General features: G+C 42.9%; 1 protein-coding gene across 4 annotated transcripts in view; it reads right to left on the bottom strand.

Annotated features, from left to right (window-relative positions):
* The window catches only part of PTDSS2 (phosphatidylserine synthase 2), a 71,975-nt gene that overhangs the window by 35,273 nt on the left and 14,838 nt on the right, over positions 1-21,864 (bottom strand). For 3 of the 4 annotated variants that reach the window (XM_034770460.1, XM_034770461.1, XM_034770462.1), the window contains one exon: positions 7,943-8,025. The exons of the other annotated variant lie outside the window; for it this stretch is intronic. In XM_034770460.1, the coding sequence (XP_034626351.1) occupies positions 7,943-8,025 (83 nt within the window). The remainder of the gene's footprint in view (positions 1-7,942; positions 8,026-21,864) is intronic. 4 annotated transcript variants of the gene reach the window in all.

The following is a 21,864-nucleotide window of genomic DNA, read 5'->3' on the forward strand; positions in this document are numbered from 1 at the left end:
CCCCCCCCCCCCCCCCCCAAGACTGAACTCAAAACCTTGGGTTTAGCAGGCCATTGATTTCATGGAGAGAGGGGGAAGCAAATGAATACAGAACAAATCTATTTTTTACATCTTAAGCTGGCAGCCAACAGTGCAGCATGACTGATGGCCCTCGGCATCTTCTGGGTGCTTGGCAGAAAATACTGGGCGCTTGGCAGAAAATAGCATACTACGACTGATAGCCATCATCGTTGAGACTGTTCGATAGGACTGAGCATGTCTGCCCAGGTGCCCATGATTGACAGCCACTGCAGTACGACGACGACGACGGATATCAATCATAATATACCATCTTCTACCAAAAGGCAAGGGGCTGCTGCTGTGTGCAATGCAGCCCCACGTCTGCCAGCACCCAGATCGCCGATGAAGGCTACCAGTCATACTGCACCGTCTACTGCAGAAAGGCAATTATCTGCTGCTGTGTAGCAATGCAGTACCACGTCTGCCGGCACCCAGAGGACATATGGTGACGGTGAGCTGAGCTGAGCGGGCTCCATGCTTGGCGTGGTATGTTGTCTGCACAGGTAACCCAGGTAAAAAGGCGCGAATCGATTGTCTGCCGTTGCTCTGACGGAGGGGGAGGTGCTTGACGACATGTACCCAGAACCCCCCGCGACACTGTTTTGCATCATTCAGGCATTGGACTCTCAACCCAGAATTCCAATGGGTGGCGGAGACTGCGGGAACTGTGGGATAGCTACCCACAGTGCAATGCTCCGGAAGTCGACGCTAGCCTCAGTACTGTGGACGCGGTCCGCCGACTTCATGCACTTAGAGCATTTTATGTGGGGACACACAATCGGCTGTATACAACCGATTTCTATAAAACCGGCTTCTATAAATTCGACCTAATTTCGTAGTGTAGACATACCCTTAGACCAGTTTGTATGGAAGGGAACAAAGTACTGGAATGCCTAAAGGGGACTGCATTTGGCTCCTTATTAACCAATGTGGTGTTACAGAAGCTTGTTACTAGTTTGGTAAATTAATTATTGAATAAATCACTAGGTTTTGGGATGAAGTCTGCCCTGAGTGTGGAACTCAGTGTGGTTCTTTCTAGGCACCTGGTCACAACTGTTCCTCCCCACTTGTATCCCCTCCAACAGTCATCTTCCCACAACCAGTATGAGGTTGGAGTCCTATCCAAGCAAAAAAGTACACAAATAAAAAGAGTATCTTTGGCGTTTTTGGCTCCCTGCTCTGCCAATCCCACCTCCAGCTTCAAGTCCTTAACACTCCAGCAATAGGTCCTTCTGCCTCCCATGGATCCAACCTTTGTGGGTGCCCTGGGCCACCTCTCTGGACCTGGATCCTATCCTAATTCATCCCTCTTCTTTTCTCAAGATCTACACAAGTGAAATTTAGGAGACAGAAATGGGGCACAAAGAGATTGGGGCCTCGGACTTTTTTTTTTAATGTTTGTACAGCGCCTAGCACAATGGGATCCTGTTCTGTGATTAGGGCTCATAGGTGCCGTTGCAATACAAATAAATAATAAAATCAAAACCCTGGATCAGAATGTCAACTCCCTCTAACAGAGAGAGCCAGACACCTTGAACCTAAACACTTGGGAGCTTGCAATCTGTATCAAACCACTGAGCTATCCCTCCTCTCCCATATGTCAAGAGCTTGGATTAGGGCCATTAGATTGTTCCATGCTGTGAACTGTGATCCAGAGTTTTGGCTCAGCCCACCTCTATGACAAAGCATCCATTAGAGGAGATAAACACCTCTGGGTAAGCTCCAAGTAGTATGTGACCAATTCATCCAACCATGTCCATTGGTTTACATAATGGGGAGCTGTTAAAAGAACTTTTGATTTGGGATTGGATAACACCCAAATCCTCCAATCAGTAATCATTCCTGGGAGATTTTCTTGATAGCTCTCTCAAGAACCCTGCCTTTCCAGGGCTACGGCCTGACTGGTTCTGGGAAAACAGGACTCTCTACAAGAGAATCAGCATTCAAATGGTCAAGTGGAAAGAATTAGCTGTTGCATGTCTGGGAGATCATTTCCTCAACTTCCACTAGTTTTTTTCCCCATGGTTAGTCCTTAGTTCTAGTGAAGACAGGTAAACAATTCTAATATTACAAATCAGACATTAAAGCCCAATGGAAAAAGGAAACCAGGAGGAACTTTTATACAAAATGTGTGTATTTATGTCAGAGTTGCTCATCAGTGCTTCACTGGACAATGATTGGATTTTTAGAAGAACACACACTATTACTTTAAACAGGATTACAGGCACTCTGCAAATCAATAAGGAAAAAATATCAAATATTAGCCCTACCAACCTTGACAGTATTTCCTTACCGAATAAATGGCTGCTTTGTGTGCTGTTTTTTAAGACTGAATTGAGCAAAGAAAACTTATCACAGGGCTGAAAAAGTTTTTTTTCTAACAGACTGCTCCTAACACCATCTTAAAAATAGCTTCAGATGTGAGAGGTTGTGATCATTTTCAGCAAAACTGCCAAATAAATCTTATCAGGATGGCCTACTTTGCATGTTGGGGACAAACTGCAGTTCTGACATGGATAACTGGGAGTTCAGAGCTTCTACTTTGTAACTTCCAAACTCAGACTGAAGATTAACTTTGGTAGTTTTATTTGCAAGTTTACTAATTGAGAGAGAAAATATGTTCTTGGAATAACCAGTTAAGAGAAAAGCACACCAGAGGTAGTGCATACAGATTACCCAACTAGCATTTTAATAATAATCACAGGATTTGTCCAAAATTACTCATGTTGCCCTTTCTCAGTCACGCAGCACTATGAGAACAACCTTATTAGAGCATCCTCCCTCAAGGAAAAACACTAACATGCAATGTAATTTGTACAGTGCAAGTTGCTTTGTTCTTGCTTACTATTGCTAGTTCCCCCTCAACAACTGTCGGTGTCCCCTCACCAGTCTGACATTACCAAGCCTGATAGACCTTGGGAAAGGAATAGAATACCAGATATCTATCAAAGTTTTGTTTCTGGGCATTAGTAAGCAAGATCAATTCTGGGATAGTTTTTGAGAGGGCTATATCAAGAGTTGTCTCCCTTCAATTAACCTCAAATGCTTCCAAGTTAGAAGAATCTCAGATTGAAAGATACCAACTGCAAGTTTTATTCCAAGCACCAAGGCTTTTTGCCTCAAGCATCTAGACTATAAATACCACCTCACCCAATATGGGGTCAATGCTTTGTCAGAAGCTAGATTTTGATTTTGCTAAATGGGGAGTCTAGGGGAGGGAGATGCTAGTGGAACCAGTCAGATTGCTGTTTTTAAGCTATTTGACAGATTTGTGAAGTATTAAAAAGGAATCCTCCTACCTCTTTTTTCCTTCAGTTAATATACATACCCTGTGAAGAGCAGCATAAATCCCTCATGCCCAAACCAGAAAGTGAGAAATGTCTGGACTCTGATTTTTAAGTATGGTTTTCCTTAAGGAGTGTCTGCTTCAAGTCCTCACCATACCAATTACAGCTAGACAGATCTTTATAAGATCGGTATACAACTAAACTCAAAGCACATACTCAGTAGTTATCAACAGTTCACTGTCAAACTGGGAGGACATATCTAGTGAGATCCTGCAGGGCTCTGTCCTGGGTCCAGTGCTATTCAATATTTTCATTAATGACTTGGATAAAAGGAGGGCAGGATATGCTTATAAAATGTACTGATGGCACCGGGAGTGCTACCCACTTTGGAAGACAGGATTAGAATTAAAAATGACGTTGACAAATTGAATAATAGGTCTGAAAATCAACAAGATGAAATTCAGTAAAGACAAGTGCAAAGTACTATGTTTAGGAAGGACAAATCAAACGCACAGCTACTAAGTGGGGACTAACTGGCTAGGCAGTAGTACTGCTGAAAAGGATTTGGGGATTATAGTGGATCACAAATTGAACAATGTGATGCAGTTGCACCCCAGAATGTTAGCCTTTCCTGCATTAACAGGAGTGTCATATGTAAGACCTGGAAGATAACCGTTCTGCTCTATTCAGCACTGGTGAGGCCTCAGCTGGTGCAAGTACTGTGTCCCGTTCTGGGCACTTTAAGAAACATCTGGATAAAGTAGAGAGAGAGTCCAGAGGAGAGCAACAAAAGTGTGATAAAAGGTTTAGAAAACCAGACCGATGAGGAAAGGTTAACAAAGGAAAGAGTGTCACAGCTATCTACCTTTCCCAGACCTGAAGTAGAGCACTGTGGAGCTCAAAAGCTTGTCACTCTCACCAACAGAAGTTGCTCCAATAAAATGTATTACCTCACCCACCTTGTCTCTCTAATATCCTGGGACTGACACAGCTACAACACCACTGTCAACAGAATACTGAAGAGCTTCATTGATGAGACATTGGGCTACAAAATAGATTATTTCTCCCAAATCTGTTATTAGCAAGATTTAAAACAAAACCTATAAAGGAAGTGGTATATACCAGCAAGCCATGCTGTGGCTCTTTTGGGATAATGAGACACTTCTCCAGGGATAACAGAATCATGAAGTGGGGGTCACTGAAGACTCATTTCCTTATTAGCACCCCACCAATAAACTTACTCTTCCACATCTCCCAGTGTATACTCTCTAGTTACAAAGATCTCCCATGGAGGACTGCAACACCATGCACCTCCATGCCTGCAAGAGCCTCCCCATCCACAAGAAGGCTGGAGGCTAACACACTCTCCTCCTAAAGGAACACCCACTTGCCTCCAGCAGGCCCTAGAGTATACACTATGCTGGGGAACTAGCCTAGAACAAGATAACCACTCATTCATTCATAAAAATGGTCCTTTTTATCTCCTCTAAGCACATCAGGACGCAGCCTACTTTTGAAATCCAGATATGAGTGTAAATATTTAATGCGACTAAGATGTTAACACATTCAGGTTACAATACTATAAAACTAGTAAAAGCTCTAGTAAAACTAGCTCTAGCTGAGAGCATAAAAGCTTCTTTGTGATATGCAGGGCATAATCTGTGTAAATTAGCCTATTCAGGCCTTATCTTGACTTTGAGTGTGTTCTCCCTGGGCTGTTGAACAATTAGTCTGAATATTAATATGACAATTGTTCAAATGATGAAATTCACATAGAAGCTTCCTTAGCTCCCGTTTCATACATCTTTCACCAGAATCAAAACTACCGCCTTCAGTATAACTCTCCTGTTTTCAACAGTCTATAGCAGGGGTAGGCAACTTGCGGCACGCAAGCTGATTTTCAGTGGCACTCACACTGCCCAGGTCCTGGCCACTGGTCCAGAGGGCTCTGCATTTTAATTTAATTTTAAATGAAGCTTCTTAAACATTTAAAAAACCCTATCTACTTTACATACAACAATAGTTTAATTATATATTATAGACTTATAGAAAGAGACCTTCTAAAAACATTAAAATGTATTACTGGCATGCAAAATTTTAAATTAGAGCGAATAAATGAAGACTCGGCACACCACTTCTGAAAGGTTGCCGACCCCGGTCTATAGTTTATAAAAGGTAGAAGACATTTCTAGATGCTATAGAGCTGAAAACTGTATGGAGCATATCTCCAAGAACATCTCTGAAGTCATTAAAGGCAACAAGATCTTTCAGAAACAGAATTAAAAAAAAATAAAGAATTGCCATGCAGTAGGCTGCCCAGAAAGTGGGTTTTAAACTTAAAACAGTTCAAGTTGCCAATTTGGAGGAGGATCGGGATATTCTGCAGGGAGACTTGGATGACCTTGTAAATTGGAGTAATAGTAATAGGATGAAATTTAATAGTGAAAAGTGTTAGTCATCCCTAAATGACCTTACAACAATTTTAGTTACAAGCTGGGGACGCATCTGTTAGAAGTAACAGAGGAGGAGAAAGACCTCGGGGTCTTGGTAGACCACAGGATGACTATGAGTCGACAATGTGACATGGCGGTGAAAAAAGCCAATGCGGTCTTGGGATGCATTAGGCGAGGTATATCTAGTAGGGATAAGGAGGTGCTGCTTCCGTTGTACAAGGCACTGGTGAGACCACATTTGGAGTATTGTGTGCAGTTCTGGTTTCCCATGTTTAAAAAAGATGAACTTAAACTGGAACGGGTACAGAGAAGGGCCACTAGGGTGATCAGAGGAATGGAAAACCTGTTGTATGAAGGAGACTCGAGGAGCTCAGGTTGTTTAGCCTGACCAAACGAAGGCTGAGGGGGGATATGATTGCTCTCTTTAAATATATCAGAGGAATAAATACTAGGGAGGGAGAGGAATTATTCCAGCTCAGTACTAATGTGGACACAAGAACGAATGGATATAAACTGGCCGTGGGGAAGTTTAGGCTTGAAATTAGACGAAGGTTTCTGACCGTCAGAGGGGTGAAATATTGGAACAGCCTTCCGAGGGAAACGGTGGGGGCGACGGACCTGTCTGGTTTTAAGATTAAGCTAGATAAGTTTATGGAGGGAATGGTTTAATGGGATACCGTGAGTTTCGTCAAAGGAACAGCGTGCCATCGCTGGTAAATAGTATAATGGCCAATGAGGGTCTGGCTGGAGAATCTTGCCTACATGCTCGGGGTTCTACCGATCGCCATATTTTGGGTCGGGAAGGAATTTTCCTCCAGGGTAGATTGGCAAAGGCCATGGAGGTTTTTCGCCTTCCTCCGCAGCATGGGGCAAGGATCACTAGCTGGAGGACTCTCTGCTAATTGAAGTCTCTAAACCACAGGATTTGGGGACTTCAACAGCAGAGTCAAGGGAAAGGGTTGGGACGGCTTTGTGGCCTGCATCATGCGGGAGGTCAGACTAGATGATCATATTGGTCCCTTCTGACCTTAAAGTCTATGAGTCTATAAGTTCACTGTTGTATTTCTTCAATTATCTCTTTGCAGAAAGACAACCTTCAACTTTCTCTCCAAGGATTCTTTTTAACTTGCCTACCATTCCCCAGGAAAAACAGGATTCCCAGCATGAAAGTTTCAGATGAAATAATGAGAAATGCTTCAGTTACAGTTTTCTTTAAGTGTATGCATAACTTGGGACCTATGCTCTCAAGTTGAATATGCAAGTCTATATAACTGTCCCCATTCTTATAAACTATCATTACCAAAATGCAAAAATAGCCAGGAAAAAGGAAAAAGAATCAGCAGCAAGAAGTTTGATTACTTCCACAGTTCCACAGAAGTTTTATGTTGCTGTTTTATAAAGACTCCCTGAAGTCTTACAGCACAAACTTCATCAATGGGGCAGAAATCTCACACATAAAGTAAAATAAAGGCCCTCTTGTAATTTTTCAGATTACTTGTAACAAAAGTTTCATAACCAAGTGAGTTGTTTACATCTGTGTCAATGAAGGAGCAGAAGCAGCAGCACAGTCCAGTTACATACCAAAATGGAATTTTATAGGTAAAGTGGAGCTGAGGGTCAAGGGATGATTTGATTACCTTCTCCAAACTGGGGACCATGTGAGCCTTTTTGCTAGCAATGTGAAATGCAGACCAGGGACAGCTGGGTAAATCCCATGCAATTAGCTGATTTTAAAAAACAGATAGTACATATTATGCATGCTGTTTAGAGTAATTGATTTATTCCCCTTTTTTAGGGGGTTGTTTTCAAGACAACAGAAAGAGGGAATGTTTAGGGCTGCCATCTGGCAAGGATCTCAAATTCCTTTTAAGTGTCCGAAGGATAAATAGGGGAAGTAGTCTTGGAAATACCTGTTGCAGTATAAGGCAAAAGATGTGGGATTAAGATTACTCTGTAGTTGCATCATAATGTTAATGAATTTACATTGCATATAAAGGAAGTATGCCATAAAACAAAGTTATGAACGCTAACATTTACATCCAATCATAAAAACTTAAGAGGTTATTTATGAAATGGTAAAATTACTTCTACAGAGTTAGCAATTTATTAGACACTTGGAAAAAGTTAAATGATTTAAATTACCTGGATGTGGTCTTGAAAATGGTCCATCTTTAGCTTGAGTGACTCCAAAACATAAGAAAACTAAAATACTGGCAACAATACCTCTGAAAATAAAGAACAAACTACTCAATATATATTTGATTCACCAACCCACTCCAATAAAGAAGATTATGACAAAAAGAACCTCAGTTTAAATTCTTAAAAGTCTAGAACATTTTGTCTTTATACTAGTGTAATTTCTCCAGATCAGTTATAATTTCCAGTGAGAAGCAGGTTTCATCTTTTGCAGTTTGTTATAGGGGAAACTGGTACTAACCTATATATTTAGGTTTCCTAACACTGCATAATATTTTCCATTATAAAAGATTCATGACCTTTTCTGAAAAGCTCTTAAAACCTCCATAGTTTACAGAAGGTCTTTGAAATTCAGCAAGGAGAAAGTCCTTGGGGTAGAGAATTGTTTTCTTTGTCCCATTAAATTCCATTCAGGTTTTGCTGAGCTATAAATGGTTGAAAATAATGATTTCCTTTCTCACTTGTGTTGCCTAGGAACACGTTAGCCAAAATAACTGAACATGAATATTCCAAGATCATGTCCATTCAGCTGCCAAAACAGCAACAGACACAGCACACTGGGGGTTGGAGAAGAGAACCAGGCCAGGCTTCCCCTGACTATCCCATAGACCTGGCATCTGTTCCTAGTGCCCCAATCCCACCTCCCAGATACCAGCTTTCTCCTGCTACCAGCTAGTGTTAGTCTTGTAGATCAAGTGGTAGACATTTGTGCTTCAATGTGAATTGTTCAGTTTCAAACTCTGCTGATTATTTATCATGGGAGATTGTTACAGTTGTAAAGAACAGAATTTGTTTTTTAAAAAAACTAGGGAACTGCATGCAGAAAATATTAAAAGGACATTCTTTAGGTTGCAAATGCTTCGAAAGTTAGAAATTGCCAGATTTAAGGTTACTTGTGCTTTGAAAAAAAGATGTGAAGGTTCACTAAATGGTGAAATTGAGACTCTCGTGTAACCTTTTGTAATGCTTGTGTTCTTGCCTATCCATGCTTCTTAATATATTTCTTCTACAATGTAAATTAAATGCAGCCTGCTTTTTTAATTAAAAAGAATGAATGTCTACTATAACATCAAACTCCCTGTCTGACCTACCATCCTTGTAATAGATGGATCAGCATGCTCAGATCTCTGAACATCAAGAGACTCATGGGCATGGACAAGGGGTCTGAGGTAAGGCTGTTTGTGAAACTTTCACTACATTTATTTGAAGACCAGCAAAACTGTTACAACTTCAAGATACTGGAATCTATAGAACTTTAACTTATTCCCAAACTTTCAATTCTTGTATATTTAATATTCTTTGAGTGCAACTTGTGTAAGTTTCACCTCATGTAGCAGCCTTAACTTAAAATGCTGTTCTCCTTGAAACTATGGAAAAATGGCACCTTCTCCCTCTTCACCTGTTGCCCTGAATGGCTAAAACAAAAAAAACCAACCAAACAAAAAAAACTACCTTAAGAGCTAGAGATCTGCCAGTTTTGTACTAGAATGCCAATATCCTCAAGAGTTACCATCATGCACAGATGGTATATTTATCTGAAGTTATTAGAGAACTTGCTTTTTTGAGAAAAAAATTAGATGTTATTTATTGGCTTGTCACCTTCGGTCTATCTACCTAGGAATGTGTCCCGGTGCTGATCAATAAAATCAGCAACAGATACAATGGGTATTGAAAGTTTAACTACTTTAAAGTAAATGGCAGGAAACAGTTTAATGCCATCACAGAAAACATGATCAAGACCTGGTGAAAGTACTTTAAATACTCTCAGCACATGACTTGTTACTGAGTTCAGACAGCTTTTAAAAATGGAAGTAGCTGTGGGTAGGTTCAGGCTTACTAATCAATTGCTATCACATGAACTAAGGACGGAATATTTGCGTAGGCAAGGGTCCAATTTGGGCTGAAGCAACACTGGTAAGAGTAATAGAATTGTAAGCTTCAGCACAAGTTGAAAAGGAAGACATTTTAGAAAAGGACTTATTGTGCATTTGGACTTTTAGCACAACTTTGATACATTATAACAACTAATATAATTGCCAGTTTGTGATTTTGCTCAAGAATTACTGAAAGTTCCACACTACAAAATAAGTACCTTAAAACATTTCTTCAACAGGATAGTTCATAAATGTAGTCAAAGTTGTGACTCTGGCTTTTCCCAAAATAAAGCCTACAAACAGGCTGGTTTTGTTTGTGGGAGATGGGGAATTACTTGAGGTTGACCCTACTTCTATATTCAGGCATTTGGTTACCTGTCAGCACCCTGTCCATACATGATGGAACGCTGTATGAAAACTACATAAATAATGTACTAATACAGTTTAAAAGGTTAGTATGCATAAGGCTGCCATATTTGACTGTTTTTCAGTAATAAAATATTTTTCAATCATGGCTCCTTCAGAAGTGTAGCTGGGGCCCCAAGAATTCAGGTTGACTACTAGCAAGTACTGTCTTAATTTTTTTTTTTTTTTTTTCCAAAAGGTAATGTGTTTAAATGGCTAAGAATGGAACTTTTACCATCAAAAACTAATAATGACAACCAAGTTTTAGCAGGATTAATTGACAGTCTTCAAGGTGTTGATAACTGCGTTGACACAACAAGTATATATTAGGGTTGCACACTAAAATTAGCTAATAAATGAAACTGTTGACACAGCAGGTAGGTTCCACCAAGCTTTCCAAAAGGTGAAGAAAGCAATTACAATTTGTAGCTATTCTCAAAGAATCTAATTACATTCTTTGTGTATTTGATTTACCCACCCCCCACCCCTTGCATTTGAAATTATGAAGCTGGCATGTACATTCTTAACAGTGCCTATATTTACATCTAAAATGATTGCTCTACACTTTTTGTATTATGTTCCAATACAAATTTCTTAAATTTATCATCATTTTGCTTAGCCCTGAGCTAAGAGCTCCAAGGCACCATCTTAGGTTTTCATCATGTCATATTATCCTGGATCAATCTCCACGAGAACCTGCAGTTATACACATTTACATCTATACTAAAAAAAAAATCTAACTGTAATATCAGCTGGAAATTAATGAAGTATGTTGAATTTTTGATAATTCCCTTCTATTTTAATTAGCTAGAAGAAAGTTATGCAACACCAGCATTTTTCCAAAAACACTTATGTGGCAAAACCACCATCATTCTTCCCAATGTCACATTTATTTTTCAGTTGCCATCATGCTGTGTCCTAATGAGGCAGCCTGAAACCTTAATGGATATCCCAAGGTTTCACCCATCTGTATGGTGTCCTTCTGGCTTATCCTGGAATGAACAAAGGGCTTTACGGCCTTAGAGGGTCCATTGCACACTCAGTCCCATAGTTGGTTTTGAGAGGCATGGCTAATGTATCTATTTTCTTGGACAGGTTGGACAGGCAGGCTCAGCCAGGCAGGATACAAGTGTGGGGGGGACTTAGTGTGGGGGAATCCAGGTGTCAGCTGAGAGGGGTGTGTGCAGGACAATCAGGGTGCAGGGGGCTCGGGGGGGGTCCAGGTGAGGTGGGGGATCTGGATGCACATGGGCTTGTTGGTGGGTTTCAGGTGCAGAGGGACTCTGTAGAGAGGTCCTGGTGAAGGTGGTTGAGGCTCAGCAGGGGTGTGCGTGTGTGTGTGAGGGGGCTTAGCAAGAGATTCAGGGTGCTGAGGGAGTGGGGCTTGGTGGGATGAGGGTCCAGATGCAGCTGGTTGGGGCTCAGTGGGATGGGGGTTCAGGCATGGGGAAGTCAGGGTGGTCCAGGTGCATAGGGAGTGGGGCTCATCAGGGTGGGAGTTTGAGTGCAGGGGGCTTAATGGGAGGAGTCTGGGTGCAGGGGCTTGGTGTGTGGGGGGGGTCTGGATGCATGGGGTGGGGCTCAGTGGGGAGGGCTGAGTGCAGGGAGCGGGGATGTTCAGGTGCACAGCTGTTGGACATAGAGAGGAGCAGCTCCCAGTATAGTGAGCTTTCCCATGCATGCTGAAGATCAATGGGGGCAAGAAGTGGGGGGGAAGGGAGGAGTGAAGAGCTGGGGGAGGTTTCTGGGGGTGACCTGGCCCTGGCCACTCCATGCAAGAGAAGTGCGCTCCTCCTCCCCACCCCCAGCCCAGCCAGAACTAGCTGTTGAGCCTGGCACAGGTTAGGAGCCGCTAGCAGGAATGTCCCCAGCCCTGAGATGGGGGGAGAGGAAGGGAGGGTAAAGTTTGGCAGGGTGAGGGTCAGGTTCTGGATGCGAGGCACAGCGGGGGAGTCTTGGGGGGGGCAGATGCACTGGGGTTGGGTGGACAAGGGTGGGTCTGACCCGGCATCGGTCGGGGAATCCCCAGCCCACCCTCACAACGATTTACCTCTCTGCTGGCTGCTCCGGGCACCCAAAACCAAGCACCTGCACTACTGGGGAGAGACATATGACCGCTCTTGTGGGTTTCCTTTGCTTCCCCGTCAGAAAGTCATTTTTCTGCAGGGAAGCAAAGAAATCTGCAGGTAACATGAATTCTGCCTGCGCACAGTGGCGCAGAACTCCCTTAGGTGTCATGTCAGTAAGACCTTGTTTGCATTACGCTCTTTTCAGGAAGAGTCTCCCTTGTTGGCAACCTAAGTGCAGCTCCTCTGGTGATAGCAATGATGGCATGACAAGGCACTGGTTGACGCTAGCATTTTAAGCACCCACTGTGAGTAGAGTTGGAAGAAAGAGTAGTTAAAATATTAGGGGCTATCTGCAACCTTGCTTGTTCTAGCACACCCACTGTTGCTACAATGGGTGGACCTGCACTAGCATTCATAACAGCAGGATTTTTTTCTGGGGAGGGGAACAGGGAAAGAGGCTAATATAAAGTCAAAAAGGACCAAGAGGAACTCTGCCCTCATCATGAGAAACGTATGTGGTAATTTGTTAGAGAGTCACCTTTTCAGCTTCCAGTCTGAATCATAGAATATCAAGGTTGGAAGCGACCTCAAGAGATCATCTAGTCCAACCCCCTGCTCAAAGCAGGACCAATCCCCAGACAGATTTTTGCCCCAGATGCCTAAGTGGCCGCCTCAAGGATTGAACTCACAACCCTGGGTTTAGCAGGCCAATGCTCAAACCACTGAGCTATCCCTCCCCACTATGAATGAATGAATGGTGTTTATATAAAAGAAAAATGGACATGGATAGTTCTCTAGGGTTCTAATATATAAGTCACGCAACTTCCATATGCCAAAAGTCTTAGAATGGCAAGCTTTGGAACTGTACCAAGATGTGTCTCATGGCAAAACTCAAATCATTCTTCTCTAAAGAGATACTTGTCCTGTCTCAACTCCCTCATTAGGTACTCAAAGTGCAACACTTGTCAAGTGGGATTAATCTGCTGCAGGACTTACATGAATAGTGTCCAACATCACGGATAAGAAATTTCAACACAGTCCTTTGGTTAGCAAGATAACACTTGAAAATTCCTAACATTTGAGATGTAATGTGTGATAGCATGTATAATATCAGATTATAACACCATAGCTCTCTGCAGGAAGTCTAATGAACAGTGATTGTTTATAAAGCTATCTTTACCCATGAAATGTTTAATAGCCTAGAAGATCTTTTTTCTTTACTGATCCTTAAGTGTTCCACAGCAGAAACTGGTGTTCAATTGCCAGCAGACAAAGTACACCTACAGGATGACTATGTGCTCTGATTGTTGTGTTATGATTGCTATATGCCTTCAGTCGTTGTGGATGGCAAAATGTCTTACCAGCTGGTGGAAAACTGTGCTGACCTGCTGTGCTCAGTCATTTACTGGTTGTATTCTGATCACAATTTCAACAAACACAATAGCAATCACCAAAAATGAAAGTGATTTATAGCTCAACCTCTATTTCCAGTCTCAGCTCCTCCCACAGGAGCAGGGTTGCTAACCAGCACAAAGTGATGTGAAGAGAATGCACTAGATAAAATTTCAGCCCCAGCAAAGAGCTCTTTTGGCTGCTTGTTTTGTTTTTGTTCTCTTTTTAAAAAACAACACCACAGAACTATTATACTGATCACAATAGCACACTGCCTGAAAAAGAGCACTAGACATTAGGATTTTAGCTGTGTTGGGCTTAGGCCTACTAGCAGCCATTCTCTTCATTATTATCTTCGCAACAAAGATTCCTTCACAAGCATTTTCCCTTTATGGATGACAGAGTTCCATTGTGCTGATGGCTGCACATGTCTGAATGAAGGAAACTGCAACATAAACTGAAGGTTGCAGTCTAACTTCACCTCCACTAATAGTGTTCAGATTCTGGAAGTCACTGCTGCAGGTACTGCAAAGTTTCTCATTTGTGTTCTAAGTCACGGAACAGACAGCGCAGAGATGGCGTTCAAGATGTCCCAGCAAAACTCCTGGGTAGGGTGCCCATCATTGTATTTAAAAGATAAGGGACTGTTTTCTTAGCACCCCCGCCCCACAATATTATTAAATATCGATAAAATAAATAAATAATAAACAGCAGTACTCACCTACATTTACCAGGGGCATTTCTTGCTCCTTTTTGCAGTACTCAGCAACTCACAATCTTGTACAGAGATGAAAAAATAAGGGCCGACCCTTGTAATAAGGGACTGATAGTGACCCTACGCCTGGGGCACACATGTACTGTTAAGTACCTTCAGCAGAGTCAAGCATAAAAAATAGTATGTCCACCTCTAGGGTTCACATTTACTTGTTTGAGATCTTGAATGAGCTTTTGTAGTGCAACTTATTCTTTCCATCAGCTATTTCTGCCACCACATGAGTGAGTGTGGCCTGAGTGACTAGTCTTACCCAGAATGCGACAGCCTGAAGGTTCCTAGCATCTACTGATACAGTTGTTCCAGTCTGGACAGCAATGCTATCTTGCCAGGCAATAAAGCACACAGTTCTTAGAGTTATAGTTTCACAGTGAGTCCCCTAAGGACAACAACAAATCTGGCTGTAAGCAAGTTGAGCCTAAACTTCATGGCTCTGCCTCTCAATCTCTCCTAGAGCTTCAGCTCCCATTATATCTGAAGCATAAAGACTATTCAGATCTGAACTCAGAACTTACTAAAATATCTGCAGATTCATTCCTCCGCTAAGCTTCAGAAAAACTATGTGTATGAACAAGACGGTTGAGAACTTTTCTACTTAATATTTATACACCTTTAAATCAAAGGCACAAGTCTAATTTACTACAGGTAGTAGATAGTGTTAGCTTAGCAGCCACTATTTTCTGAAAACTTGTTAAAATAAATGTGAGAACTAAGATAACTTGTGAGTTTAATTTGGAGTATTCATCACAGTTTTCATTTGTGCATTAAGATAAGAAATTTATCAGCACATGGAACAGTATGATATGGTGCTGAATGGGCTTAGAACCAAACTAGGAAGTGATTTGGAGGTCAGGATAGAGGTACATTTGTAAAGTTTAAACAGCACTTGTCCAAAAGCAGGCCTCAAAAGTACTTTTGAGAACATAAGATTCTTTCCTTACTTCTCTTAACTTGAGAAAAAGCAATGCTGTTGGGAGGTGCCAGATTGACAGCCTTGAAGATTCATGTCTTTTGACCCAAAGGCAGACAAGTACAAGCTCTCTGCAACAGCTTATCACACTGGCTCAAAGCTGACTGTTCTGGAGGGCTAAAAGTAGTTCAGAATCTATATTCATTTAGGCTCAATCCCTTTTCAGAATCTACCTAATGGACTGCCAGCTGTGATGGTGTTTGTGATGCTGGCCCTCTAAAGAGTCATCAGAAAATAACTAATCTTGGCCATTATTGTCTTAGTCTAAGTTTGAGCCAGTGATGTTGAGGTAAATAGCCCTATACCCACTTATCAATGGCTAGTCATTCAGTCTCCCTTCAGTGCTAAACGATTGGGAGGTGCAAGAAATAAATCCCACACTACATACCTGAAAGAGCCTTGGTGGAGGTCTGAAAGGGGAGACAGAATGCCATTTCTGGCTTTTAAATAGCCTGTGAACTTAATCTTACTTCACCATCCTAAATTCCTTCTCTAGCGGTACTACTCCTGCTGTTTTACCAGACTGAGCATTTGGATATGGCTCTTGCCCAGGCTAAATATTTTCATGATGCAAGCAAAGGAGAAATATTAAGGTTGCTGATTTATTTTACTTTTTGCCTGTTTTTACAATCTTACACTTCCTCCAAACTTGCAGTGGGGGAATACGCAGGAAACATGTCTTTCACTAGCCCTCCCTCTTGTAGCGTTAGTATTCCAATTACCAAGTCCATTTCCCATTGCTTATTTCCCCCAATATCCATTTCTGGCAACCCTTAAGGAGAGTAAGACCAGTATGGAAACACAGTAACTCCTCACTTAACGTCATCCCGGTTAACATTGTTTTGTTATTAAGTTGCTGATCAATTAGAGAACAGGGTTGTTTAAAGTTGTGCAACGCTGCCTTATAACGTTGTTTGGCAGCTGCCTGCTTTGTTCACTGCTTGCAGGAAGAGCAGTGCGTTGGAGCTAGCTGGTGGGGGCTTGGAATCAGGGTGGACTGGCAGCCTCCATCAGCTCCCCTAAGTTCCAGCCGCCCAGCAGGCTACCAATTGCTGGGCAGTTCAGGTGTCCCTCCCCCCACAGCCATGTGCTGCTGCTGCTCCTGCCCTCTGCCTTGGAGCTGCTCCCAGGAGCCTTCTGCTTGCTGTGCAGGGGGTGAGAGGGAGGGAAGAGGGGTGCTGATGTCAGGGGTGTCCCCCTCCCCCTGCTCCTGTACCCCATCTACACAGAGCAGGGCGGCAACAGGACAGGGCTCAGGAGGGAGGGAGCTTCCTGGTAGCAGCTGTTGTCTCAACTTGCTGATCTTAAAAAGGCAGTGTACTTAGAGTGGGGGTCAGCGTACTTAAAAGGGGCAATGCTCGTCTCTCTCTCTCTCTCTCTCTCACACACACACACACACACACACACACACACACACACACGGGTGTGTGACTGTCTCTCTCACACACACGGCACTTTGGAAAGTGGACGGAGTGGCGCGGTCCAGTGGGATACCATGGGATCATCATCACATTCAGTTTCCGCAGGGAATGTTTGCGGCCACTACCATGCATCGTGACTCTTCCCTCCATTTGTGCTGCCATGTAGAGAGTGAGGCTACATTAACAATGTGCTAAGTTAACCCTTGAGGGCTCAGCCAAGTGTTAATTCATCATTTAGCAGCCAAGCATTCCCTGGAAAATATCCCACCCTCTGACTCCACCATCTCAACCAAGCCTCACAATCATCATTGCTGTGTATATTATTACATTGTTTGTTTAGCAGTCTTGTCTGGCGAAAAAAATTCCCTGGAACCTAACCCCCCCCCGCCCCTTTTACATTAATTTTTATGGGGAAATTAGATTCGCTTAAAATAGCATTTTTCAGGAACATAACTACAATGTTAAGCGAGGAGTTACTGTACCAGTATTGATGGCAACAAGCTTCTCCAGAGGCAAGGTCATCCTTGCCATCTGACACTTCAGATGACAAGTAGGTTTTGTGAACAGTTTTACTAGTGAAAACACTGTTTCTACCCCAAAGAGAGCGAGATCCAGAAGAGCTACTGAAACTTGTGTCACCTAACGGACACACTGGATATCAAAATGACTAGTTATACCAGGGTGATAGGGTTCATAATTATTTATATATTTGAGATGTGGGGTAAAAGAATCTGAAGTATTTCAGACTGGTGAAGATGGTTACAAACAGTAGTAGTTACCTCAGATTTACATACAACCGTCTCTAATGGCAGCTGATTTTAGCATGCAGTTGAGAGACTGATTCCAGGATCAATGAGACAAAAGTCTTAAGACATTCATTGTGAAGAAAAAAAAAAACCCACAGAAACTCAGTCAGTGCTGCATTCAATACTGAGAGAATGATTTAGTCTCAAATGCTAGGAAGTTTAAATAGGTAATCTGAGATATAAAAGGATGGAGCAGTACTGAGGTTCCCACCAGCACCCCACATCTCCTTGAATCATGCTCTGCAATAGTTACTGCCTTATTCTTACTTGTTGGTGCCCGTGACAACAGGAGGTCAGACAATAATCTGGTGGTCCAGTCTGGCTTTCAACTGTATGACTATCCTTTTTGATCTATTCTTTCTGCTGCTATCTGTGCTCACACCCCTGTACATGTGAGATACTGCTGTAGGCAGCTGCATAGGGGGCCTTTAGGGGAGTAGGGAGGGAAAGCTGGTTTTCAAGGAACTACCCATCTGCTTTACAAAAAGAACAGGAGTACTTGTGGCACCTGAGAGACTAACAAATTTATTAGAGCATAAGCTTTCGTGGGCTACAGCCCACTTCTTCGGATGCATCTGCTTTACTCAGTCTTGGGAGCATGTTTGCAATGGGGAGTGGAGCAGTTCTGGTTTGTATTCCTTGTTCCCTACTATTCTTCTATTCTGCCCTACCCACCCCCCTTGTCCCAGACTAGTTTATCACCCCACAAGTTAATATGCAACAAGAGTATGAAAACTAATGATTTCAAAGTGTTTGTAATTCTACATTTGTGGGCCCCACATACAGACAAGAACAGAGCTTTACTGCAATACACATTTTCATTTCCAAGTACTGAATAATAGCAAGTACAGACACTGTTCATTACACATTGTATGATTATGCTATTGATGTTCATTAAGCAGAGCAAGTGTTACTGTAGGAGTTTTTCAGAGAGTGACAGCTTCAAGCAGACACAGATTTTAGAGTTTAAAGAACAGAAGGTAAAGCCACAGAAAGAGCAGAACTAGCCTAAAATAAGGTAGAACTGTGATCCAAGGCAAGACAAAGTACTCTATTGTAAGTCACCAAGGTATAAAACCAGGCACTCTACTTTTTGGGGGGTTCTAGAAACTAAACATTTTATTTTCTACAAGGAACACTAGAATAGGTTTGAAATTTATTGGCTAAAATTACTGTGTATAAACACGGAATGAGGTACATAACTGCCACACAACCCTAAAGTCAAAATGGAGGGGCTGATAAAAAAGTAAGCTCAATCATATACAGCAAAACAACAAGAAAAGCTTCTCTTCGAATGTTTCTTTCAGCACATCAGAACTATCTAGCAGAGAGATCAAATGTTCTTGAGGGTTTCCTTCAGCACATCCAAACAGGCTCATCCTTTTATAAAGGATTTGTACTCTGAAACAGCAGATCTCATTCTTCTAGGTGTTATTACACAGGCTCTTTTCCCGGGCTGTTTCTTAACACTGTAGCTAGTGTTTGATAAAGATAACGAAGCATTAGCAATAACAGGAATGCAGAGAAAAGGCATCAATCTCACACCAAGGAGATTGAAAAGCCACTTACGAAGCTACAGGAAGTAATACCTAACAAAATCCAAGTTGCAGCAGGGGAAAACGAGTCTGAAGAAAAGCTTGTTTCTGGTAGCCTTCTGCAAGCCCATGTGCCTGAATAAATTACAGGGGACTGCTGAAACTTGGCTGCACCATAATTTTGAGACAACCTCAGGTCACTATACAAGCAACTCTAATTTCCAAGTCAAGAAGGCATAATAATAAAAGAATAAAGATGTTGCAGTGAACAGCCACCTTCGGATTCTTGAGTTATCCTGGCTGTCTGGGTATTCCGCCCCCCAAGGGAACTTCTGAGGGAGGTATGACTATGTGACACATTTATATAGCACTTTACAAACAATGAATCCTCAACATACCTCTTTTCACCTCTTCTCTACCTGGAAATTATGATGATGGTTCTAGGTCACAAGTCAAGCTAATGGCAGAGCTACAATCAGAACTCCGTTCCACATTGATGGGGCTCTAATTTCTAGCCACTCAACACTACTATCTAGTCCATTCTAACCACACATCACTGCCAAATCCAACTTTATTTATTGGAATACAAAGATAGGTGTGTTCTGAGGTTGCTATCTCAGGCAGTGAACACACAAACTCTCCTCAACATATTGGTATAACCGAAGAAAGATAGGAGGTACGCAACCATACATTTGGTGACCATGAAAAGGGCTGAAGTTGTATAATTATTAGACAGCAAAGAGGTTGCTTATCAATAGCTGTTTTTCCAGAGTCTGTATATTCACACATATGGGATATGGTGCTCATGAAGTTGAGCTGTGGAATTGCCTTAAAAACTTGGCACTCACAGTTGACATTATCACCTTGTATACAAGGGAGTGGACACCCCCCCAATGACCTTTTGTTTCTTCTCCCTAACTACTGAGGTCTGATGTTATACAGAACTCCAAGGTAGATGGGACGGTGGATGGGTAGAGTGAATACACAGAGGCAACTCTCAAAACAGTAAATCTCTTCTTTGACGGCCTATGTGTATTCCCCTTAAGGGAGATTAGCAAGCAGTGCTCTCCCAGGTGGCTAGCGGGCCAGGTGTTCACAGATAAATATGGACTGTAGCACTGCCCTCCCAAACCAGGCATTGGAGTGCAATGCTGAATATAAATAGCATCTGGTGTAAGTGTGCATCGACTTCCAAGATGCTGCTTTGCACATTTGCACCAGGGAAACCTGCCAGCGGCATGCTACTGATGCTGCAGTGGCTCTTGTAAACCATGGGGCCCTGGTTTCCTAGCTAAAGTATAACTATATTCTATACATCTACTAATCCAGTGAGAAAGCCTCTGATTGGTAATGGGTTCTCCCTTGGCACTTCTCCCTACATGATACAAACAAGATACTTTATCTTCTCAAAGGCCTGGTGTTTTCCAGGTAAAAACAGCGTGTCCTTAAATCTACAATACGGAGACAAGTTTCCCTCAGTAGAAGAGGAGTCTGCAAAGAACGTGGAGAGAGAAATACATTGAGAACACCTTAAACATGAAGCTGGGATGGAATTGTGATAACTTTCCTTGTGGACCACAGTATAAAGTAGAATGAAAGCACTAAGCTCACTCAACCTCTCCACAGACGTACCGTATATACTCGTTCATAAGCCGAATTTTTTTTAGTAAAAAAAGGGAAGCAACAGAGACAGGGGTCGGCTTATGAACGGGTATAGAAAGGGAGAGGTGGGACACAGCCCCCCTCTCCCCCCCCCCCAACAGAGGGAGCAAGGAGAAGCAGCACAGACAGCAGAGAAGAGGCGGGGCCAGAGTCTCTCCGCTTGGCCACGCTGCTCTCCCCCCAGCCTCTGAAGCAGCTGCAGCTCCGGGGCTGGCAGGCTGCAGCCAAGCCGCTCGGCACCATCCCCTAGAGCAGGCTGTGGCTGCGCCGCACGGGCGGCGGAGCAGGCTGCGGCCGTGCTGCCCAGCCCAGCCCGCTGGAACATGCTGCGGCCGTGCCGCCCAGTCTGGCCCACCGAAGCAGGCTGCGGCCGTGCTGCCCAGCCTGCTGGAGCAGCTCCAGACAGGTCAGAGACATCCCCCCCTAGCCCTCCCCAGAAAAGGTGGGAAGGGATGGGGAGAGTGTGGGGGTCCTGGACTAGAGGTGGGGTCATGTGGGGGGTGGTCACAGGGGTTACTCCCCTGACTCCCAGCTTCTCCCCCACAAAAAATTTCCCCACCAGTTGCTGTCCTGGCCTGTCAGGGTAAGCAGCTGGCGTGCCGGGACACTTTGTTTACTTAGGTTTACCTCCGTGCCTGCGGACGCTCGAGGTAAACAAACCATCTCGGCCCACCAGCGGCTTATCCTGATGGCGCGGGAGCCAAAGTTTGCTGACCCCTGAATTATAGGGTCGGCTTATGAACGGATTATAAAAAATTTCCATTTTTACTTATCCATCTTGGGCGGGGGGGAGGGAGGGGTCAGCTTATAAACGAACCAGCTTATGATCGAGTATATACGATAACTGTTATCAGGAAGGATGTTTTGATTGATAGATGTTCAAGAGAGACTGGTAAAGAAGGTCCCTCCATCAATTTAGTTAGGAAAAGATTTAGGTCTTGAAGACAGGGACTCCCTAATGA

Source organism: Trachemys scripta, chromosome 4 (assembly GCF_013100865.1).
Source record: "Trachemys scripta elegans isolate TJP31775 chromosome 4, CAS_Tse_1.0, whole genome shotgun sequence".
NCBI lineage: Eukaryota > Metazoa > Chordata > Testudines > Emydidae > Trachemys > Trachemys scripta.